The 25163-nt window shown below is 34.6% G+C and overlaps 1 protein-coding gene across 1 annotated transcript, besides 44 other annotated features; it reads right to left on the reverse strand.

Moving 5' to 3' along the window:
- Window positions 1–400: part of a mobile genetic element that runs on past the window's edge.
- Window positions 401–5657: a mobile genetic element.
- Window positions 524–557: a tandem repeat.
- Window positions 3779–3818: a tandem repeat.
- Window positions 5151–5161: an inverted repeat.
- Window positions 5151–5255: a mobile genetic element.
- Window positions 5245–5255: an inverted repeat.
- Window positions 5642–5944: a dispersed repeat.
- Window positions 5838–6051: a dispersed repeat.
- Window positions 6049–6183: a mobile genetic element.
- Window positions 6126–6157: a tandem repeat.
- Window positions 6183–6186: a direct repeat.
- Window positions 6184–13183: a mobile genetic element.
- Window positions 6187–6674: a long terminal repeat.
- Window positions 6187–13179: a mobile genetic element.
- Window positions 7008–7183: a mobile genetic element.
- Window positions 9488–9699: a mobile genetic element.
- Window positions 9494–9714: a mobile genetic element.
- Window positions 9500–9675: a mobile genetic element.
- Window positions 9524–9711: a mobile genetic element.
- Window positions 9545–9675: a mobile genetic element.
- Window positions 9581–9711: a mobile genetic element.
- Window positions 9869–10032: a mobile genetic element.
- Window positions 9872–10032: a mobile genetic element.
- Window positions 10163–10257: a mobile genetic element.
- Window positions 11327–11463: a mobile genetic element.
- Window positions 11360–11433: a mobile genetic element.
- Window positions 11726–11916: a mobile genetic element.
- Window positions 12690–13179: a long terminal repeat.
- Window positions 13174–13346: a mobile genetic element.
- Window positions 13180–13183: a direct repeat.
- Window positions 13347–18548: a mobile genetic element.
- Window positions 18549–19880: a mobile genetic element.
- Window positions 19321–19343: a tandem repeat.
- Window positions 19599–19964: a mobile genetic element.
- A 4-nt stretch (window positions 19965–19968) lies between these two features.
- Window positions 19969–20015: a mobile genetic element.
- Window positions 20016–20092: a tandem repeat.
- A 6-nt stretch (window positions 20093–20098) lies between these two features.
- Window positions 20099–20147: a tandem repeat.
- Window positions 20148–20254: 107 nt separating this feature from the next.
- Window positions 20255–20441: a mobile genetic element.
- Window positions 20429–21809: a mobile genetic element.
- A 147-nt stretch (window positions 21810–21956) lies between these two features.
- Window positions 21957–22474: a mobile genetic element.
- A 13-nt stretch (window positions 22475–22487) lies between these two features.
- Window positions 22488–22616: a mobile genetic element.
- A 40-nt stretch (window positions 22617–22656) lies between these two features.
- Window positions 22657–22916: a dispersed repeat.
- A 240-nt stretch (window positions 22917–23156) lies between these two features.
- Window positions 23157–23516: a mobile genetic element.
- A 653-nt stretch (window positions 23517–24169) lies between these two features.
- Window positions 24170–24530, reverse strand: EKO05_0006752 (uncharacterized protein; the record flags this gene model as incomplete). The annotated part of the gene is made up of 2 exons (XM_059636870.1): window positions 24170–24470; window positions 24520–24530. 2 exons carry the CDS (start codon window positions 24528–24530, stop codon window positions 24170–24172), a joined length of 312 nt encoding a protein of 103 aa, XP_059492853.1.
- Between the last annotated feature and the right edge of the window lie 633 nt (window positions 24531–25163).

Raw genomic sequence — 25163 nt, forward strand, 5'->3', positions numbered from 1 at the left:
CTAAATAGTACAGAGTAGACTGTCTAGTTTAAGCGCAGGTTAAGATTCTAAAGACAAACTTAATTAATAAGGTTAAACACAAACTATAAGGGTTATATTTCTACTAGCTATAGACTAAGAAGATATAATGCTTATTAATAAGCAACTAGGGTTAGTCTAATAAAATACATAAGGGTGCTTATAGATAAGCATATTATACTGTACTTATTAATAAGCAGTTATATATATTATACTTGTTAACAAGCAGTTATATAAAACCCTTTCTGTTCTATCCTTCTCTACTATTTGTTCCTTTAGGGCAGAGTTAGGAGTCTTAGTTAGCTGGTACTTATGTTTGTGCTGTGCCCTAGCACAGGATTGTAACACTATCCCCCCTTTCTATTTAGTTTGTCCTTGAACTTGTTAAATGAAAGGTATTGGAGAAATTGGTCAGGCGATATACCTGCCAAGAAACCATGCAGAGGCCCCTACTAGAACCTAGATAAGACAAAAATCACCCTTATATAGAACAACAACAGAACAATAATACATTATTATTAACTTATTACTATTACTATCTAATCTAATAATTAAGAGTCTTACTACTGCTACAATAAGCGCCAATAACAAGTAAAATAGCAACTAGCTAAAGCTAGAGGGATGCAACAGTTATTCTTACTAACTTAAGTAAATAGATCTCCTAGTATTGCTAACTTAAGATGTAATGTAAAGCTCTAGAAATCTAGGATATTATAGACCTAGAAGGCAACACTTAACTACGCGCAAAGCCTATTTAACTACTACCTCTACTTATCTTAGAATACAAACTAGCCTCTGCTCTAAGGAGAACTTAGGTATCCTCCTTAACACAAACTATAAGGGGTAATACGCGCATAACTACATAAGAATTAATTAACCTTATTAATACCTTTATAGCAATAACTAATACCCTAATATAATACTTAGAACTCTTAGTAGAAGGAAAGGAAGCATACAACAGCAAGGCGTAAAAATTTAAATTAATTTTTAACTTATACAAAATATATAAGTAAAACTACTAAAATAAATAGAAATTTATAGCTATAATAATAAAACACTTAAATACTATAGTTAGCTTTTATCTATAAGTAAGCTGCTTTAAAAAACACAGTACCCTATAGACCTAGATTACAAATATGTAGGTAGCAGTAGGAGTAGATCTTAATAACAAGATTAGAAGGGTATAAGAAAGATACTATAAAGTACTAAAGCCTATAAGAGTTCTATAAAATTAGGAACTATAGCTTAGTAAATATAACTAAGCTTTGACATATATAGAAGCCCTTAAAATAGGGGACATAATATAGAGCAAGCTAGTAATAGATAACTTTCTAAAAGTAGTCTTAACAATTACCCTAGTATGGATAGCAATATTTACTAGTGTAGGAAGCAACTAAAGCAATATAGAAAGAAGATAGATAATAAAACTCTTCTATAAGTATATAAGCCTAGTCTATCTAACATAAGGTAGAATAAAAAGTGCCTTTATAACAGATAGTAGAGCCTTTATAGCAAGCAGTAAATCTAACTTAAATACACAGAGAGACGCCTTAAGTGTGCAAATTAGAGCGCTATCTGCAGCCCTAAACTAAAGGCAATTATAGCGCAAAATAAATGCGTCTAGCAATAGGTCTAAGTAGTTTTAAAGAAGGAATACAGCAGAGGCTGTAGATATATATCTAGCTTAGAAACAGCGCTATTTTATTAGTAACTGCTACTATATTAATAACAATTTAGAAACCCCTAAGTAGTTTAAACTAAATTAAAATATTATAAAGCTAGTACAGTAAAAACTTTACTATAAGCTAAACTTATAAAGAACAATAAACAAACTAAATACAAGTTTAAAGAAACCCTGCCTAGTAATAATAAACTCTTAGTTAATTACTCAATATATTATGAGTTCTTAAACACTAGACAAGATTATTAAGTAACTAGATAGCTAAGAAATTGCTTAGGTTAATAAAAGTAGTATAAAAGCAGCATATAGCAAAGGTAATTAAGGATATCTACTAAAGGAGGCATTTCTCCTAGATTCTAGCTTAACTACGCATATCTATAATAACCTCTTAAGGCTTAGAGACGTACGCTAGCTAGCAATAGAAGACTATATCTAGAATAGGAACTCTAAGGTCTAGATATAAGGATATAGTACTGTTAATATATTAGTAGAGGGATCTTAAGGCAAATAGGTACTACGCTTAGACAATGTTGCGTTAAGCCTAGATTTCCTCTGCAACCTAGTATTATTTAGGCTACTCTAAAGACAAGGAATATAGTAGGATAACTAAGAAGTTCTAACAACGCTATGTTAAAGAAACAGCAACATTATAGCTATCCTAACAGAAAGCTTTAGATAGTAGGTTATTAAACAACTAAATATAGCTATAGCAGCACTCTATATACGTATAAATTGCAATAGAAGATTACTATAGAAAGTAACAGCTATAATATAGCATAAGAGGCTTAGATATCTAGGACTATCTGTAATTAAGTACCTAGTATATTAATCTAAGGGGGTAAAGATTAAAGGGATTATAATAGTGCAATGTAATATATATAGATAATTAAAATTAAAGCGTTAAATATAAAGAACCCTATAGTTAAATAACAAAGGCCTTAGTAAATAAATAGCTATAGACTCCTGTAAATATAAAGCAGGAAGCTTTAATAAGGAAAATAGTTAAATGCTTATTACCTGCTAACACTCTTTGTACGTGTAGGACTTCTATTTTAAGAATAACAGGCCTGTAAGATCTATTATCCGTCTACTTAGTATCTTTGTCCAGTTCTTAAAGAAACAGTTTAATATTATAGTTAAGGTAATTAAGACAGATAACAAAATAATTACAGTTAAATAAGAGGTTAAGAGATAGTGCATATTACTCTTAATAAGCCTTAAGCCTTCTACTTTAGACATATAAGCTTAAAATAGATAAGCTAAACGCTTAGGGGGTATAATAAAAGAGAAGGTATATATAATTTAACTAGACGCAAATATACTATAGGACCTCTAGCTAGGAATTACTAGAGCAGCAGTATACCTATACAATTAGACGCTAAATTCTCTAAATAAGAAGAGATTACTGTATAAAATATTCTTTACACGCATAGCTGCTATAAAAAGCATAGTTACTAGACCTTAAAAACTAAACTAGGCTTACTTAAGAGCATCTAGATGTAAACCATTTGCTAAATCTAATAACACCTATTAAAGAAAATATAGGCTATAAAAACTAGACCTAAAAGCATAGATTAGATACTTAGTAAAATGCCAGTCTACTAACATATACCAAATCTAGGTCCTATTAATAGCTAAAGTAATTAGGACCTGTAATATAGTGTTTAATAAAGAAATAATATTTAATAGCAAAGTAGAGGATATTATAGATAACCTTATGCATAACACATTAGAGGAAATAATAACTTAAATTAGTAAAGTTAAACTTCTAGCTATACATAGCTATATATTTAAAACTAAAACGTTCTATAAAGATAAAATAATGCAGGAGAACACTCTGCGTGGTAAACAGCCTTGATATTATTAAGGCAGAAAGATTGTAGAGGCATACCTAACGCCTCTACTAACCCCTCTGCTAGCAGCATTCCTAACTAAATAGATAAGCTATAATAAGACAACATACTAACTTAAACAAGACTAAAGGAAGGCTAATAACAACACTGTAGGCAGCTGCATTTATAGCAGGCACTAAGGTAGGACACTTTAGTTAATATAAAGGAAAACCTTTTGATAAAGCTTAATTAAAGAGGATTATATTAAATGGAATTAAATTATATTAGAACAAACTCCTGCTATTACCTACAGCATACTTCAAGCTAGAGGAGCACCCTCTCTATAAGATGTTTAAATAAGCAGAAAATAAACACCTATAAAGCTACAAATAAATAGAATTATAGACTAAAGTTCTAGCAGCTCTAGTTTAGAAGTCTAGATAATAAAACCTTAACTGTATATTAGTCTATATATACAAGTTTAATAGATACTACTACTTTAATATGTATAAAGTAAGGCTTATAGTTAGAGGACACTAATAATATTATATTACGTTATAAGACACGTATACAGCAACACTTATAGGCTAATTACTTAGAATACTAATAGCAATTGCTATAAAATATAATCTTAAATTAAAATAATAGGATGTTATAAATGCGTTTGTCTATACAGCTATTAACTGCAAAATATATATAAGGATGCTAAGAGGATACTAGAAGACAGGCACCTTACTAAAGGTATAAAAAGCCCTATACAGACTCTACATCTCCCCCCTACTATAGCAGAGGAACTTTACATCAATATTAGCTAGAATTAGATTTAAATAAGTACTATAAGAGCTATAGTGTATAATTAAGGATAGAATAATTATCTTCTTTTATAAAGACAATTTTATAATTACATACCACCTAAAGCACAAGTAAGAGGCAGATAATACTATTAAATAGATATGGGAGCAATACCTATACACTAGAGAAGACAATATTTAAAAGTTCCTTAGTGTAGAAGTCTAACGTAATAGATAGTAATAGATAATTTAATTGTTATAAGCCGCATACGTTAACAGGATTAGTTAATTACTAACTAGATAGGATATAAGGCATAATACGCTAATGTCTAGAATTAAACTTAAGCCTAGGAACAGTCTAGCTAAACTACTAGAGATTAATTAATATTAGCAAAAGATTAGATCCCTGTTGTTTATAGAAATAACTACCTAACCTAATATAGCGTTTGCTACGTTATAACTTATACGCTTTCTAGTTAACCTAAGTAATAAACACTAAGACGCTGCTAACTAAGTGCTTCTGTACCTTTAGAAGATAAGAACTTTGTTACTTAACTTTAGACAGGGTAAAAGACCTAAAGTTGCAAGCAACGTATTATTTGCTAACAACACTGTAGACTAAAAGAGTTCCTAAGGATACGCTATTAAGCTATTTAGAGGACTTATTACCTAGAGAGCGAGTAAACAAGATACTGTTACAACGTTAACCACTAAGGCTAAGCTCCTAGCACTGTCTTAAGTAGCCAAGGAAGTAATATTTACCTCTTAACTATTAAAAGAGCTTTAGGTAACCCTTAGTAATCTAGTAATAATAATTAAATGCAATAATTTGTAGGTAATATGTCTAGTTACTGCAGACATTACTAAGATATAAACTAAACTTTAGTATATTAATATACACAACTACTAGTTATAATAAGAAATTAACTACAAAATAATTAAAGTAGAATATATCCTATCTAATAACATAATTGCAGATAGATCTACAAAGTTATTGCTAATTAGCAAATAGGCTAGCTTTCTTAATTATTTAGGACTTGTTAAGGGCTAGAAGGGTATATTAAGGGATATCCTGCTTAGAAAGATGTAAGAGTAACTAGAGGACCTTATATTAAAGAGTTAATTAACTAGTTTACGTAGCTTACAATAGGATTCTAAGCTAAGAGGGTGTGTTAAATAAAAGGTATTAGAGAAATAATTTAGGTAATGTACCTGCCAAGAAACCGTGCAGAGGCCCCTACCAGAACCTAGATAAGATAAAAATCCCCCTTATATAGAACAACAGAACATAAATACATCATTATTAACTTATTACTATTACTATCTAATCTAACAAGCCTAATAAATTACTAGGTAGTACTAGGAGGTTGTTTAAAGTAAAGAGGCTAGAGGCAAACACTAGTAGGTCTTCTGTTAGGACAGACAATAGAGCTATAGAAGGGTAAAACAACAGATAGAGGTAGGCGTAAGCTTAAGGGGACTAAGCTCTTAGAGTAGGGGAGATGTGTAGTAGAGTAAAAGTACAGGGTTAACTAGTAAGGGCTTAGAAGGCTATTAGGGTTTAGGTGCACGTAATCATTAGGGGTGTTAACTAGCAAGGGCTTAAAAGGCTATTAGGGATTAGAGGCACGTGATTGTTAGGAGGGTATATTAGATAATCTTAGCAAGCTATTAGGGCTTGCTATTAAAGACAACTATATTTTTATATTAAGTAATATTCTTACCTATACTATACTTAGCTTTAATGTTAGCTATAAAGCTAAAGTAGCTGTACATAACCCCTAAATCCTTAAAAAGGGCTTGCTTATAGTTATACTTATAATTAAACTTTACTTTAAGCTCTAATTAATGCTTAATAAACGTACTGTTACGATCCTGTGCCAGGGCACGGCACAAACATAAGTACCAGCCAACCAAGACCCCTAACTCCGCTCTGAAGGAACGAACAGTGGAGAAGGACAGAACAGATAGGGATGTCACGTGACTGCTCGTTAACGAGCATAACACACGTAACTGCTTGTTAACAAGCATAGTACGATATACTTGTCCACGAGCACCCTTATGTATTTTATTAGACTAAATCTAGTCGCTTATTAACAAGCACTGTATCTCCTTAGTATATAGTTAGGAGAAAAATAACCCTTATAGTTTGTGTTTAACCTTATTAATTAAGTTTGTCTTTAGAATCTTAACCTGCTCTTAAACTAGACAGTCTACTCTGTACTATTCATTACACCCTATCTTTACAAGCTTTGCTTAGTTAATAACCCTTACTAATCCAGTAACTGTACTTATCCCTAAGAACTAATAGAATTAGTGCTTACAGTCTTTAACTAAAGTACAACTTTAACATTTTAAACACCCCTAAGATGAGTACCTCTACAGGATCCTGTGCTACCCCTAGCAGCTCTAACATAGACGTCGACGTAGACCTACCAGTCTACACCTTAGGCATAAACGTTAACAAACCCAACCTTTACTACAGAGACTGCAGCAAGCTTAATAACTAGCTTATTTAATAGGATCTCTTCTTCACCTTCTAAGGCAAGAAGGTTCCTAAGATTAAACAAGTAGTCCTTACAGCTAGCTACATGCGTAGCAAAGCGTTTACCTAGATTAAGCCCTTTGTACAGCAGTACCAAGCTGGCAAAGCTCTAGACAATGTAGATGTATAGATAAGAGACTTCAACCTATTTAAAAAGAAGATTAAGCCAATCTTCAGAGTCTCTAACAAACCACACATTGCCTGCCGCAACATTCAGAAGATTAAGCAGGACAATTCAGCCGCCAACTACGCCGCGGAATTTCAGCAGCTCGCTGCTAACACTAACTGGGACGATACTGCTCTAATTACTATGTTTTAACAAGGATTAAAGCCTAAGGTTAAGGAAGAACTTATGCGCACTAGCGCGAGTACAGAAACCCTTAATAAGCTTATTAACACTGCTATTAACATTAATGTACAACTCTACAAACTTTAGCAGGAACTTTAAGACAATCCTAGAGCGCGCACTACCGTTATTGCTACTAACCAACTGCTACTAAGGAACCAGTAGCGCAATAACCTGAACTGAGGACAGCAAGGAGGCTGTAACCAGCCAAATACCGGTCGCTGTATTTACAGCAACACTTAGAGTAGATACTACAGACCTGAAGCAATAGACCTCTTAAACCTTAACAAAGGACCACCTAAGCGATGGAATAAGAAGCCTAGAGGGGGTAAGCAATTAGGAGGTAGTAAGGACTGCTACAACTGTGGCAAACCAGGCCACTTTACCAGGGACTGCTAGATAAACAAGGTTCACTGCCAGTTAAATATACTTGCCTGTAATTATAACAACACAGAAGCTAGTAAATAGGAAATTCTTACTAATAATATAGGACGACTGCTGGAAGACCTAGAGTCTGGTCTAGAGGACGATGACGACTGTATTGTACCTCTAATTCGTGTAGCAACACCTTACTAGGACGCCCAGACAGGCGAAGAGACGGAGTACTACTCCAACAACAATTAACAATACCACGCGGTAGAATACAAGAGGACCTACAGCAGAGTCTAAATAGGCAAGAAGTACAATAGGTCCTTCTACAAACAAGGAACGCGTTACTTCACCCCTAATAGTAGAGAATTAATAGTTGTAGAACTAAAACCTAAAAGCGCGAAGAAGGACGACAGGCTTAACAACATTCTAGCCTACAAGGAAACAGAAGACTACCAGTAGAAGATAGACAACCTGCTAGACACTTCAGGACAAACACTTAGCTAGATTGCTAAAGCAACGCGCAAACAACAGCGCTTAGCTTAGCAACACTAGAAGCAAGAAGACGAAGAAGCCTATTGCTGAATGTGTTAGGAACTCGTCAGCCCTATCAAAGGACCTGAGATAGCGGAAATAACACTAGAGCTCCAGGAGCTCGTCCACTAGTTTAAGAAAGAAATTGACAATAGCAAAAAGTTTGCTAATAACCTAGAAGAAGCTAAAGACTAGCTTTGGTGTAAGTAAGAGATATAGCTCAGCCTAGAACGTATGCGGAAGCAGAAAGAAGAGCTACTGCTAATTAGCCTACAGCTACAGTATATCCTAGACTACTAAAACCTAAAACATAGAAACCTTACGTGGACAGCATGCTCTAAGGACGGATGCATGATCTATTATAACGAGAAGCTTGGTGCAGGATGGTTCCTGGCACAACAAGGCCTCTGTCGCAACTAATGGTACTAGTGTCATAATAACCTGTGTGAACTTCATCTTATTAACAAACGCTAGAAAGCACACTTTTCTGGTACAGATAACCTACAGGCTATAATACAAATATAGCTAGTAGTTAACAGGAGTTGCTACAACGCACACTGCCAGAACTGTCTTAATGCGGACTGCAAGAAACACCGCACTACCAAGGAATACGAAGGGTTCAGTAATAAGAGGACTTTTTTAGGCCAGCGCCTACGAGCCCTAGGGATTGATCTATTAATAGCATTAGGACTAATTACCTTATTAAACTACCTATCAAACTAAATAGAGTAGTCTTTTTAGCACTCTTAGACTTAGGAGCACAAGCGAACTACATATCCTAGACAATAGTGTTCTAAGCTAGACTTAGATTATATTGCAAGAAACACGCTTACTTACTCTAAGTAGCTAATAGAGAATTGATGCCGGACGAACCGCTAATTATGTTTGAAGTGATAGCGGCACCCCTACAGATACAGGGGCACTACAAAGAAATAAACCTAGACGTCTTTGTAAAGGCCACGCACAACATTATACTAGAACTCTCTTAGTTATAAAAGTATAACCTAAAGATAGACTAGGCACAAGAAAGAGTTTTGCTAGAAGGATGTAAATACGGCACTAATGCATCTACGCCTACGCAGCACACGCAGCAGCTAGTAGATAAGAAGGAGATTAACAATGTCTCTTCGACACATAAGACGCGCCAAGATAGAGCGGTCAACTCTGCAGATACCAAGAGCCCTACAGATCACAAAGCGAGAGTTAAGGAGGAAAAGAGTGCACCTCCTGTTATCCCTGACGTTTACTGACAGTACGCAGAGATATTTAGAGAAGAGCTTACAGCAAAAGCCCTGCCTAAGCATAAACCCTGGGATCACAAGATCAAGCTCTAGGAAGGAAAGACACTGACTTTCAGGCTATTATACTAACTATTAGAAAAGGAACTTAAAGTACTTTATAAGTACATTAAGGAGAACCTTAAGAAGGGATTTATTAGAAGATTGGAATTACCTGCAGGGTACCCAATCATGTTCGTTCCTAAGAAGGATGGCAAGCTACGACCTTGCATCGACTTCAGGAAGCTTAATAAAATCACCATTAAGAACCGCTACCCGCTCCTAAACATCACAGAGTTGCAGGACTGGCTAGCAGGAGCTTAGTACTTTACGGCGTTAGATCTATAAGGCGCGTACAACCTTATACACATGAAGGAAGGAGAAGAATAGAAAACAGCATTTAGGACGCAATACAGACTCTACAAGTACCTAGTTATGCTGTTCAGTCTAACAAACGCACCAGCAACGTGTTAGGAGTTAATTAACAACGTCCTTAGAACACACCTTGACAGAACTGTGGTAGCGTACCTAGACGATATCTTAGTGTACTTAAAGACACTAAAAGAGCACACGCAACACGTTACAGAAGTGCTAGAATGCCTACAGCAGGCAGACCTACAGCTTAAACCTAAAAAGTGCAAATAGCACAAGGAGGAAGTTGAATTCCTGGGGTACATTGTAGGACGACACAGAGTCAAGATCAGTCCAACCAAGGTGGAAGTAGTTAGGACCTGGCAGACGCTAAAAACGGTCAAGCAGATCTAGGAATTCTTAGGATTTGTTAACTTTAACCGACGCTTTATTAAGGACTACTCTAAGATTGCAATCCTGCTGACAAAGCTCACGCGGAAGGACACACCATTTAAGTAGGGACAAGAACAAGACAATATATTTAAGGCACTTAAGCAAGCCTATATTGCACCTCCTATATTAATTATATTTTACAGCAGCAAACTAATATGTATAGAGACTAACGCCTTAGATCTTACATTAGGCGCATATATTACGTAAGAAAAGGATAGACTATAGCACCCTATCGCATACTACTTACGCAAGTTCTTAGGACTAGAAGAACGCTACAATGTGCACAACAAAGAATTACTTGCAATTGTATTAGCTCTGGAACATTAGCAACTATACGTAGAAAGTTGCTTAGAACTTACTATCTATACTAACCACAAGAACCTGGTATACTTTACCACAAGTAAAGTCTTAAATAGACGCCAAGTATATTAGTCTAAGATGCTTAGATAATACAAATTCAGGATACTATACACTCCAGGCAAGGACAATAGCAGAGCCAATGCACTTAGTTAATAACACAACCTTACTAGAGAAAAAACGATTAACTAGTTTGCAGTGTTAGGAATTAACAACGATAGATCCCTAGGACTATTGCAGCAGCTTAACAACATAATGCGAATCGAAATTGACCAGCGCATTACATTAGACGTACTAGAGGAACTTTAGGATAAAATTATAGCTAATTACTATAATAACCTGCTATACAGACACCCTAGAATTACACACATAATAGAACTTATTAAATAACACTACAAGTTTAGCAACATAAAGAATAAGGTTACTAAATACATAAAAAACTGTGTTAACTGCCAGTAAAATAAACACAGTACACACGCAAAATACGGAGAAATACAGGTAATAGAGCCGCTAACGGCACTATAGACGAACATTACAATAGATTTTGTTACTCAGCTGCCTATCTCAAGAGACCCTGTCACCAGATACGACTACGACTTAATCTTTGTTATAGTCGACAGATTCACCAAGTACGCTGAAATGATACTGTTTTAACATAGTTACACTGTAGAGCAGCTTGTACAAGTGTTCCTAGATTGACACATAAGGCATTACGGCATACCTAAATTAATTATTACTAATTAAGACAAGCTCTTTACGTTAAACTACTAGACTACGCTCTTGGCAGCTATCGGTACCAAGAAGAAGCTCTCAACAGCCTATCATCCGCAGACGGATAGACAGACTGAAAGAACTAATCAGACCATGGAAACATACCTACAGATTTACAGTAACCAGCAGCAAGACAACTAGGTTTTGCTGTTACCTATGGCACAGATTACATACAACAACAAATTGTCAGAAGTAACAGGTAAATTGCTGTTCTTCCTGAACCACGGGATGCACCTAAATCTCTTTACTAGAAGTCTGGATACGCCAATTCAGACTGAATCAGCAATATCCTTAGTAGCAAGACTGAAGGAAGTGTACAAGAAGGCACTAGAAAATATTAGTAAGGCTTAAGAACAAGCAATCTTATATGTTAACTGGAAAAGAAAAACAGCACCTTAGCTGAAAGAGGGGGATAAAGTCTATCTCCTTACTAAAAACCTTTGCACACAAAGACTAACAAAAAAACTAGACTACGTTAAAGTTAGACCCTTTTTTATTTCTAAGCAGATAAGCACAGTTAACTATAGACTTAATCTGCTAAAGGATGTAAAGATCTATCCTGTGTTCCACATATCGCTATTAGAACCAGCTAACCTAAGAACGCCCATCTAAAAGAACTTCCATTATTAAGCCAACAGCGAAGATAAATAGGAAGTTAAAAAAATAGTAACATATTAAGGGAATAGCAACTAACAAAGATACCTAGTTAAATGGTTAGGATACCCAGACTTAGAAAACACATAGGAACCACCTGCGCACCTTACAAGTTGCTGCTAATTGGTATGTAAGTACTATAATTCGTAACAGACTCTTCGATTAAACTAAGAGCCCCCTAGGTAGCTGGCGAGGCACACATGCCAATGGACGCAGCAGGACAGTTAAGATCAACTTCCTTGGCCAGGTCCAACTCGCCAGCCTTAACTATCCTATTTGCTAAACACAGCGCCTTTTGCTGCGCGCGTTTATTTGCCTATTTTAGGATTTTCTTATTACGCAACAATTGCGCAATAACAGTTGTAAGGAGCAACTTGTCCTTTTCTACCTTTTTCTTATACTCCTTACAAGTCTTATCTAACAACACCTAAGACATGTTTATATATGGCTTGCCGGCCTTTATACACTTGGCACACTTTAGACCTTTTAGACTACCTAATATAATATAGCACTTGTAGCCGCTAAAGAAACAACAATTGCAGGGGACTTTAGTAGGTGTATTAGCTTGGCAGATTTCTAATATAAGACGGATGTTGCAGGCGTATAAGGACATCTTAACTTACAGGTTACTAGATGCAGGGATTACAGATTATATAAAACTCTAACAGATAATTACGTAGTTTAAGGACAAACTAAAGGGGAAGGGGGGATAGTGTTATAATCCTGTGCTAGGGCACGGCACAAACATAAGTACCAGCCAACTAAGACCCCTAACTCTGCTCTAAAGGAACAAACAGTGGAGAAGGACAGAACAGATAGGGATGTTACGTGACTGCTTGTTAACAAGCATGACACACGTAACTGCTTGTTAATAAGCATGGTACGATATGCTTGTCTACAAGCACCCTTATATATTTTATTAGACTAACTCTAGTTACTTATTAACAAGCACTGTATCTCCTTAGTATATAGTTAGCAGGAACACAACCCTTATAGTTTGTGTTCAACCTTATTAATTAAGTTTGTCTTTAGAATCTTAACCTGCTCTTAAACTAGACAGTCTACTCTGTACTATTCATTGCACCCTATCTTCACGAGCTTTGCTTAGTTGATAACCCTTACCGATCCAGTAACCGTACTCATCCCCAAGAACCAATAGAATCAGTGCTTACGGTCTTTAACTAAAGTACGACTTTAACACGTACTAGGCTAATATACGCTAATAGGGCCTAGATTGTACTTAGTGCGCAGAGAATTAGCTATAGCAGCTATATCTGCTAGCTAGGGGCTAAATTCTTACACGTCTAGCTTAAGGACATAATTAATAATTACCTACTTCTTGTTATTATCTAGCTTTTGTAAGTTAGTGTTAGAGTAGTACTTTAGTTAAAGACCGTAAGCACTAATTCTATTAGTTCTAAGGGATAAGTACTAATAAATTAGTTAGGTTTATTAACTAAGCAAAGCTTATAAAGATAGGGTGCAATAAATAGTGCAGAGTAGACTGTCTAGTTTAAGAGCAGGTTAAGATTTTAAGACAAACTTAATTAATAAGGTTAAACATAAACTATAAGGGTTATATTTCTACTAGCTACATACTAAGGAGATATAATACTAATTAATAAGTAATTAGAGTTAGTCTAATAAGATATATAAGTGTACTTGTAGACAAGTATATATACTATGCTTATTAATAAGAAGTTACATGTATTATACTTGTTAACAAGCAGTAACATAATATCCCTTTCTTTTCTGTCCTTCTCTACTGTTTAATCCTTTAGGGCAGAGTTAGGGGTCTTAGTTAGCTAGTACTTATGTTTGTGCTATGCCCTAGCACAGGATTATAACACTATCCCCCCTTCCTCTTTAGTTTGTTCTTAAACTACGTAATTGTCTGTTAGAGTTTTATATAATCTGCAATCTCTATATCTAGTATCCTGTAAGTTTAGATGTTCTTACATACCTACAATATCTGTCTTATATTAGGAATCTATTAAGCTAATACACCTACTAAAGTCCCCTACAATTATTGTTTCTTTAGCAGCTACAAGTGCTATATTATACTAGGTAGTCTAAAAGGTCTAAAGTGTGCTAAGTGTATAAAGGCTAGTAAGCTATATATATATATATCTTAAGTGTTGTTATATAAGACTTATAAGGAGTATAAGAAAAAGGTAGAAGTAGATAAGTTACTCCTTATAACTATAATTACACAATTATTACGTAATAAGATAACCCTAAAATAGGCAAATAAACGTGTGCAGTAAAAGGCGCTGTATTTAGCAAATAGAACAGTTAAGGCTATCAAGTTAGATCTAGCTAAGGAAGTTAATCCTAACTGTTCTGTAGCGTCTATTAGCATATATACCTTACTAGCTACCTAGAGTACTCTTAGTTTAATTAAAGAGTCTATAGCAAATTATAGTACTTACGTACTAATTAGCAGTAGCTTATAAGGTACGCAGGTAGTTCCTATGTTTTTTCTAAGTTTAGGTATTCTAACTATTTAACTAGATACCTTTGTTAATTACTATTTCCCTTATATATTATTATTTTTTTAACTTCTTATTTATCTTTACTGTTAGCTTAGTAATAGAAATTTTCTTAGGTAGGCGTTTTAGGGTTAGCTAGTTCTAATAATAATATGTGGAACACTAGATAGATCTTTCTATCCTTTAGCAGATTAAGTCTATAGTTAACTAGGCTTTTCTGCTTTAAAATAAAAAAGGGTCTAACTTTAATGTAGTCTAGCTTTTTTTTTAGTCTTTGTGTGCAAAGGTTTTTTGTAAGAAGATAGGCTTTATCCCTCTTTTTTTTAGCTAAGGTGCTGTTTTTCTTTTCTAGTTAATATATAAGATTGCTTATTCTTAAGCCTTACTAAAATTTTCTAGTACTTTCTTATACACTTTTTTTAGTCTTACTACTAAGGATATTGCTAATTTAGTCTAAATTAGCGTGTCTAGACTTCTAGTAAAGAGATTCAGGTGTATCCTATAATTTAGGAAGAATAGTAATTCTTCTATTACTTCTAACAATTTGTTATTATATGCGATTTGTGCTATAGGTAATAGTAAAACCTAGTTATCTTACTGCTAGTTGCTGTATATCTGTAGGTATGTTTCTATAGTCTAATTTGTTCTTTTAGTCTATCTATCTATCTGCAGATAATAGGCTGTTAAGAGTTTTTTTTTTAGTACTAATAGCTGTTAAGAGTATAGTCGAATAATTTAACGTAAAGAGCTTGTCTTAATTACTAATAATTAATTCTAGTATGCTATAATGCCTTATATGTTAATCTAAGAACACTTTTATAAGCTGCTCTACAGTATAACTATATTAAAATAGTATTAGTTTAGTGTACTTAGTAAATCTGTTAACTATAACAAAGATTAAGTTGTAGCTATATCTAGTTACTAGGTCTCTTAAGATAGGCAGCTGTGTAACAGAATCTATTGTAAAGTTTGTCTATAGTGCCATAGGTAGCTCTATTTCCTATATTTCTCTATATTTTGCGTGTGTACTATATTTATTTTACTAATAGTTAACACATCACTAAATGTATTTAGTAACTGTATCCTTTATATTGCTAAACTTATAGTGTTACTTAATAAGTTCTATTATGTGTGTAACTCTAGGGTGTCTGTATAGTAGGTTATTGTTGTAATTAGCTATAATTTTGTCCTAAAGTTCCTCTAGTACGTCTAATATAATGCGCTATTTGTTTTTAATTTGTATTATATTGTTTAATTGCTGTAATAGTCTAAGTAACCTATTATTATTAATTTCTAGTACTATAAACTAGTTTATTATCTTTTCTCTAGTAAGGTTATGTTGTCTGCTAAGCGTATCAGCTCTACTATTGTCTTTGCCTAGCGTATATAATATCTTAAATCTGTATTACCTATATATATTAGACTAACGTACTAATTATTAATTTAAGACCTTAGTAGTGGTAAAGTATACTAGGTTCTTATAGTTAGTGTAGATAGTAAGTTCCAAGCAGCCTTCTGTATATAGTTACTAATATTCTAGAGCTAATAAAATTATAAGTAATTCTTTATTGTGCACATTGTAGCGTTATTTAGGTCCTAAGGACTTGTATAAGTAGTAAGTAATAGGGTACTATAGTCTATTCTTTTCTTATATAATACATGCGCCTAATATAAGATCTAAGGCATTATTTTCTATATACATTAGTTTGCTATTATAAAATATAATAAACGTAGGAAGTATAATGCAGGCTTACTTAAGTGCCTTAAACATATTATTCTATTCTTGTTCCTACTTAAATAGTGTATCCTTCTGCGTAAGCTTTGTTAGCAGGATTATAATCTTAGAGTAGTCCTTAATAAAGAATTAGTTAAAGTTAACAAATCCTAGGAATTCCTAGATCTGTTTTACTAGTTTTAGCATCTGCTAAGTCTTAACTACTTCTACCTTTGTTGGACTAAACTTAACTCTATATTGTCCTACAATATACCCTAGAAATTTAACTTCCTTCTTATACTATTTACACTTCTTAGGTTTAGGTTATAGGTCTGCCTGCCTTAGGCATTCTAGTACTTCTATAACGTGTCGTTTATGCTCTTCTAGTATCTTTAAGTACACTAGAATATTATCTAGGTACGCTACTGTAGTTCTGTTAAGGTATGCTCTTAGGATGTTATTAATTAACTTCTAGCACGTTGCTAGTGCGTTTATTAGACTAAACAGTATAACTAGGTACTTATAGAGTCTATATTACGTTCTAAATGCTATTTTCTATTCTTCTTCTTTCTTAATATGTATAGGTTTGTATGCGCTTTATAGATCTAACGCTGTAAAGTACTAAGCTCTTACTAGCTAGTATTACAACTCTGTAATATTTAGGAGCAGGTAGCAGTTCTTAATAGTAATTTTATTAAGCTTCCTAAAGTTAATTTAAAGTTATAACTTACTATCCTTCTTAGGAATAAATATAATTAGGTACCCTGTAGGTAATTCTAATCTTCTAATAAATCCCTTCTTAAGGTTCTCCTTAATGTACTTGCAAAATATTTTAAGTTTCTTTTCTAGTAACTAATATAATAGCCTAAAAGTTAGTATCTTTCCTTCCTAGAGCTAAATCTTATAATTTTAGGGTTTATGCTTAGGCAGGGCTTTTACTATACGCTTTTCTCTAAATATCTCTACGTACTGTCTGTACACGTTAGGGATAGCAGAAGGTGCAGTTCTCTTCTTCTTAACTCTTGCTTTGTAATCTGTAGGGCGTTTAGTATCTACAGAGTTAACTACTCTATCTTAGCACATCTTATATGTTAAAGAGATATTATTAATCTCCTTCTTATCTACTAGCTACTGCGTGCACTGCGTAGGCGTAGATATATTAGTGCTGTATTTGCATCCTTCTAATAAAAGTCTTTCTTATGCCTAGTCTATCTTTAGGTTGTACTTTTATAACTAGGAAAGTCCTAGTATAACGTTGTGCGTAGCCTTTACAAAGATGTCTAGGTTTATTTCCTTATAGTGCCCCTATATCTTTAGGGGTGCTGCTATTACTTTAAGTATAATTAGTAGTTTATCTAGCATTAATTCTTTATTAGCTACTTAGAGTAGGTAAGGATTTTCCTTATAATATAATCTAAGTCTAGCTTACTATATTACTGTTTTATATATATAACTTGCTTATGCTCCTAAGTCTAAGAGTGCTGTTAAGGCTACCCTGTTTAGGTTAATAGGTAGCTTAATAAGATAATTATTTCTAATGCTATTCATAAATTAATCCCTAGGGCTTGTAGGCGCTAGGCTAAAAAATTCCCCTCTTTACTAAAGCCTTAAAACTCCTTTGACTGTAATGCTTCTTACAATCTACGTAAAGGCAGTTCTGCTTATGTGTGTTATAGCAACTTCTGTTAACTATAAGCTATATTTTTATTATAGCCTATAGGTTATCTTTACTAGAAAAGTATACTTTCTAGCGTTTATTAATAAGATAAAGTTCACATAGGTTATTATAACACTAGTACTTTTACTTGCAATAGAGGCTTTGTTATGCTAGGAACTATACTGCGCTAATCTTTTTATTATAGTAGATTATATATTTGTCCTTAGTGCATACTCTCTATATAGGGTTTCTATATTTTAAGTTTTAGTAGTCTAGGTTATACTATAGTTATAGGATAATTATTAATAGTACTTCTTTCTACTTCTGTATACGTTCTAGGCTAAGCTATATTTCTTACTTACACTATAGCTAGCTTTAGCTTCTTTTAGGTTATTAGCAAACTATTTACTATTATTGCTTTCTTTTCTAAACTAGTAAACAAGCTGTTAGAGTTCTAGTATTATTTCTGTAATTTTAGGTACTCCTACAGAACTAACAAGTTCTTAACATATTTAGTAATAGGCTTCTATATTATTACACTTTTAGTGTTGTTAAGCTATACGTTCTTGTTTGCGTGTTAGTAGGGCACTAATTTATTTAGACTCTTATCCTAAGGTGTCTAGTAGGTTGTCTATCTTTTGCTGGTTATTACTAGAGTAGTACTCTGTTTCTTTACCTGTCTAGACGTTCTAGTAGAGTGTTGCTATACACATTAGAGGTACAATACAGTTATTATTGTCCTCTAGACTAAATTCTAGGTCTTCTAATAGTTGTCCTATATTATTAGTAAGAATTTCCTATTTACTAGTATCTATATGATTATAATTACAGGTAAGTATATTTAACTAGCAGTAAACCTTGTTTATCTTATAGTTTCTAGCAAAGTAGCCTAGTTTACTATAGTTGTAGCAGTCCCTGCTGCCTCTGTGTTAGTTACCCCCCTTAGGCGTCTTATTCTATTGCTTTAGTAGTCCCTTATTAAGGTTTAAGAGGTCTATTGCTTTAGGTCTATAGTATTTACTTTAACTATTACTGTAGATACAGCAACTAGTATTTAGCTAATTACAGCCTTCTTACTGTCCTTAATTTAAGTTGTTGCGCTACTAGTTCCTTAGTAGTAGCATGTTAATAGCAATAACAGTAATACGTGCTCTAGGGTTATCTTAAAGTTCTTACTAAAGTTTATAGAGTTGTATATTAATATTAATAGCAGTATTAAAAAGCTTATTAAGGGTTTCTATGCTTGCGCTGGTGCGTATAAGTTCTTCCTTAACCTTAGGCTTTAATCCTTATTAAAACATAGTAATTAGGGCAGTATTATCCTAGTTAGTGTTAGCAGCAAGATACTAAAACTCTGCGGCGTAGTCAGCAGCTAACTCATCCTATCTAATTTTCTAAATATTATGTTAAGTAATATATAGTTTGTTAGAGACTCTAAAGACTAGCTTAATCTTTTCTTTATGTAGGTTAAAGTCTTTTATCTATTTATCTATACTATCTAGGGCCTTACTAGCTTAGTCCTGCTATATAAAGGGCTTAATCTAGGTAAACGCTTTACTACGCATATAGCTAGCTGTAAGAACTACTTTTTTAGCCTTAGGAACCTTCTTACCTTAGTAGGTGAAGAAGAGGTCCTACTGAATAAGCTAGATATTAAGCTTACTACAATCTCTATAGTAAAGGTTAGGCTTATTAACATCTATAGTCCTAGTAGTAACAGTTATATCCATATTAACATTGTTAGACCTAGAGTTACAAGGGGTTGCATAGGATCTAATAGTACTTATCTTAGGGGTGTTTAAAATGTTAAAGTTGTACTTTAGTTAAAGACTATAAGCACTAATTCTATAAGTACTTAGGGATAAGTACTAATAGATAAATTAGGGTTATTATCTAAGCAAAGCTTATAAAGATAGGGTGTACTAAATAGTACAGAGTAGCCTGTCTAGTTTAAGCACAGGTTAAGATTCTAAAGATCAACTAAATTAATAAGGTTAAACACAATCTATAAGGGTTGTGTTCCTACTAGGTATATACTAAGGAGATATAATACTTATTAACAAATAACTAGAGTTAGTCTTATATAATGCATAAGGGTGCTTATAGACAAGCATATTGTACTATTTTTCCAGTATAGGTATTAAAGCATCTCGTTTAGCAGGCACATCAGGAAAGAGAGAGAGAGAGAGAGAGAGAGAGAGAGAGAGAGAGAGAGAGAGAGAGAGAGAGAGAGAGAGAGAGAGAAAGAGAAGATAATAGATAGATAGTAAGGTTGTAAGGTAGGTTCTAAGGTAGGTAGTAAGGTGTCTGTCTATTAGATGGATAGATGCACCTCTTATACCTGGCATCTAAGGGATTACTAAGGTTATCCCCCCTGTTCACCAGGATTACTAAGGTAGTTACTCTGTGCACTATCACACTATGCTTATTAATAAGCAGTTACATATGTTATGCTTGTTAACAAGCAGTTACATAACAACCCTTTCTGTTCTGTCCTTCTCTACTGTTTGTTCGTTTAGGGCAGAGTTAGGGGTCTTAGTTGGCTAGTACTTATGTTTATGCTGTGCCCTAGCACAGGATTGTAACAAGGACTAGCTTTAGTGTAGGTAAGAAATACAGCTTAGCCTAGAACGTATGCAGAAGCAGAAAGAAGTACTACTAATAATTAGCCTACAACCTTAGTATAGCTTAGACTACTAAAATCTAAAATATAGAAACCTTATGTAGACAGTATACACTAAGGATAAATATATAATCTACTATAATAAGGAGCTTTGTGTAGGATAGCTCCTAGCACAATAAGGCCTCTGTTGTAGTTAATAGTACTAGTGTTATAATATCCTGTGTAAAATTTATTATATTAACAAATACCAGAAAATATATTTTTCTAGAACAGATAACCTATAGGCCACAATACAAATACAGGTAGTAGTTAACAGAAGTTACTACAACATATACTAGCAGAACTGCCTTAACACAGATTATAAGAAGCATTACAGTACTAAGGAGTTTAAAGGGTTTAGTAAAGAGGGGACTTTATTAGGCTAGCGCCTATAAGCCCTAGGGATTCATCTATTAATAGCATTAGGAACAATTACCTTATTAAGCTACCTATAAACCTAAATAGGGTAGTCTTAACAGCACTTTTAGACGTAGGAGTATAAGTAAGTTGTATATATAAAACAGCAATATAGTAAGCTAGCCTTAGATTACACTATAAGGAAAACACCTACTTACTCTAAGTAGCTAATAGAGAATTAATGCTAGATAAACTGCTAATTATACTTAAAGTAATAGCAGCACTCCTACAGATACGGGGGCATAATAAGGAAATAAACCTAGACGTCTTTGTAAAAGCCACGCAAAACTTTATACTAGGACTTCCCTAGTTATAAAAGTACAACCTAAAGATGGACTAGGTATAAGAAAGTCTTTTATTAGAAGGATGTAAAGATAGCACTAATGTATCTATACCTATATAGCACGCGCAGTAGCTAGTAGATAATAAGGAGATTAATAATATTTTTTTAATATATAAGACGTGCTAAGATAGAGCAGTTAACTGTATAGATTCTAAACGCCCTATAGATTACAAACAAGAGTTAAGAAGGAAAGGAGTGCACCCTCTACTATCTCTAATGTGTACACACAGTATGTAGAGATATTTAGAGAAGAGCTTGTAGTAAAAGCCCTACCTAAGCATAAACCCTAGGATTACAAGATTAAGCTCTAGGAAGGAAAGACACTAACTTTTAGGCTGTTATATTAGTTATTAGAAAAGGAACTTAAAGTCCTTTGTAAGTACATTAAGGAGAACCTTAAGAAGGGATTTATTAGAAGATTAGAATTACCTGTAGGGTACCTAATTATGTTAATTTATAAGAGGAATAGTAAGCTACAACCTTGCATTAACTTTAGAAAGCTTAATAAAATTACTATTAAGAACTGCTACCTGCTTCTAAACATTTGTTAGATAGAATAAGCTCTAGCAAGGTTAGATCTGTACAATTAAGCAGGGACTAATAGGCTTAGCACACTAGCGAAGAACCTAAATCCCACTAAACACAGAGGAACAGGAACATATAACAACTATTAATAATATTAAGTTACCCTATTACACATTTTATTATACTATCTAATAACTAAGAGTCTTACTGCTGCAACTAACGCAAAATAGCGCAATTAACCTACTGCAACCCTATAATAACGCTAATGGATTACACTAATTTTACTAGATAGTTTACGTAACTACAATCTAGATAGGTAGTCTACAACATCTAGGACAAGATAAATCTAAAATTTAGTGTCTAAGAAATACTAAAACTACTAGCTATACGTGCGCCTGTTATTACAGACTACGCACTAGCTCCTAGCATTAAAATCCTAACAAGACTAACTAAACTATTAACTAGAGGTTAGAAGGCATTTAAGGAAGACCTTAAATATTACAAGATACTCCTTAAATAGTATAAGAGCAATTAATATAAGTATAAGAAAGAACAAAGTAGTATATAACAGATTGTTGCGTTTATCTAGTTAAATATGTTACTACACTTGCTACGCACATACTGTCTTCTAGATAAACTACTTTAACAGTAGATTACTAACCTGCAATTAACAGTTAGAATTAATAAATTAATTAAACGTACTATTTATTACACCCTATATTTACAAGCTTTGCTTTGTTAATAACCCTAACCAATCCACCAGTACTTATCCCCAAGAACCAATAGAATCAGTGCTTACGGTCTTTAACTAAAGTACGACTTCAACAGAATCCAACGTAGCTTTTTCTAAAGCTAATCCTGGAGCAGTAAGTTGCAGGAAATTCTAAACCTACAGGCTTTAGTCGCTATAAGGTCTCTAGAATTCTAACTGTTCTATTAAACAATAATTAGGACCTGGTCTTAGATTGTAACTGTTGGGGATCTAAATCTAGGGGTACTTAAAATAACTAAACAACTTTGCAATATTATTTAGAGGCTGTTACTAGCAAGGATAAGTTTTTAAGTATAATATAACAACGCAGGATAATAGAAGTCTCTAAAAGATGTAGGTATCCGCTACGAGGTGTTTAGGAGCACTAGGATAGTTTACACAGAGAATTGTTCTATTCCTATAGGTCTTATACAAAAGAATACTTAAAAACTAGCTCTCTATGCCTGTTAAACTTGTACCTTTTATACCTTATAAGATTTAGGAAAAATTAGAGTGCTGGCCTAGAGTGTGGGGTGGACACGGATGTAACGGCACCGAGTTGGTAATGAGTTAGAGAGGTATCGGACAAGGCTTTGGGTGACTGGTGCGTTACAATCGCTATTGTTGCTGGGCTTTGCCCTTATTGTAGCGATTAAACACCTGCTCCAGCCATGTTAACCCCAAGTCGTTATCTGTCCATCCACTAAATAAAGTGGTGAAGTGGCTATTTTTGTTATCTAGGTTAATATCCTTTATGCATGCTGCTGGTACATTACGCGTTGCAGCTGCGTAGATGATGCCTAGTGGAAGGACTGATCTATCGCCATATATAGCTGCTATTAACGTCAGCTAGTCATAATTACTATTGTGGAGGCTCTGTTTAAGCTGCCTTTGGCCGAAGAGTACCACATTAAACACTCTTTTACCATTTTTGATACCCTAATTGCAAAGCCCTTCTTATCCATATTATGCGTATTTTTAGGCAGTACGTCGTACTCTGCTCTTTTCTAATAAAGGAGCTTAAAATATAAGCTGTACCTCTCAGCAAAGTCGGCCCTGTAGCGAGCTGCTTCTAGAGGCGTTGTCCAGTGGCTTATAAGTACAATAGGGTGACAGTAAAAGAAGCGAGTAACCTAGCTATCTGAAGGTGGCTACGCACACAGTGGAGTTGTAAAGTTAAAAATTATCAGCCTTGTGGGCATTAAGTGTCTCTCTGCAAGTCCTCTGATGTACTTTACAAGCTCTGCCTCATCCTGTGGGTGGAGAAGTCGTCAGTTAAGCGCTTCTTGTTGTCTTAACGCTTGGACCCGACGTATTTGGCGGCGACGCGTTGTAGGGGATACAGTAGGAATCTCAGCCAAATCTGCTAAAGAAACTTGTTCGCCTGAATTAGCTGCGCGTGAGTCTTCAATTTCACAAAATTTGCTCATGGTGGCGTCGAGTTATAGGGGGTGCAAAGATAGGATGGTATTGGTGGGGGAAGAGCGTTGAGTGATTGGTGCGTTGGGTGACCGTGCACGGTAGCAGAAAACCCAAATTCTGTAGCGCGTTTGTGGTTACCATGACACCTTAACACCAATCGAGTTTATTGTCCAGAGTTCTCCACCGTTTAACCCTTAATTTTTAACCCTAAGCTGACTGTCCGCAAGCGTCTCGCTGATGGCGCACGCCAACTGTGATACAGTGGTTGTACGAAAATTTCTGGCCAAGATGTAGATCAGGGCAGCCGTGGCCGGTTGGGTTGTTCGAAGTAGGATTGCAATTATACTTTAGCGTGCCTGCTTGACCGATTTGGTCCCCCACGTGTGTCCAACATCGCCAATATTCATTTGGGTTGTCAGCTTTAGGGTAGTGACACTCGCAGTAATCGACTTTAGAGCACGTAGAGGCTGCTACAGAAGCAATACCTGTAGCTGCTACGACAATAAATCTGTATTTGAAGTTAGATTTACGCTGTACCTAGTGTTAGATTTACTTACTTCTTTAACATAGTATCGTTTTGAAAAGTACTCTTTAATACCCTGAAACTAGTATCTTTAGAAGTGCTTTACGTTGGATCTGAACTGGATTAGAAACTTTTTCAAAATCTTAGGAATAGGCAATAGCGAAAGTGCTCTAGAAAAGCACTATGCTATAATCGTGGTGTCTTACTTTAGCGTAGGGGGTAGGAGGAAGAATAAAATCTGTGTTCTAGTTATACGGAACAGACTTTAAAGGAATGTGCCAGATGAAAAAAGATGAATTGAATCGTAACTAGAGCTTGTCTTTATGCTGTACTTATAGTCCTATAAGGGTCAAGTGCTATTCCTAGCATATATGTTATAGTTGTAGCAATTTGCTAGTGTTTCAGGCTAATTACGGACCTAATCTGAGAAGCTTCCGAAGCCGAAGAACTTTACCTAGGCGTAGCCTACTACAAGGTACTAGGGGCTAATTAGTAGCAGTGTAAAGAGCGGGCCTACTAGGCCTTGCATGCAATTACACACGCCTGTAACGGGTTAGGTCTTAACAGACCTAGCAAGCAACCATAACTCGCCTACTGCGCTAAAAAGGCTGGCACAAGATATTAGAGCTGCTGATATCGTTGCGTAGTTAATACTCAAGGTTGCTACCGCGACCCGTA

The sequence above is a fragment of the Ascochyta rabiei genome, chromosome 11 (assembly GCF_004011695.2).
Source record: "Ascochyta rabiei chromosome 11, complete sequence".
Lineage (NCBI taxonomy): Eukaryota > Fungi > Ascomycota > Dothideomycetes > Pleosporales > Didymellaceae > Ascochyta > Ascochyta rabiei.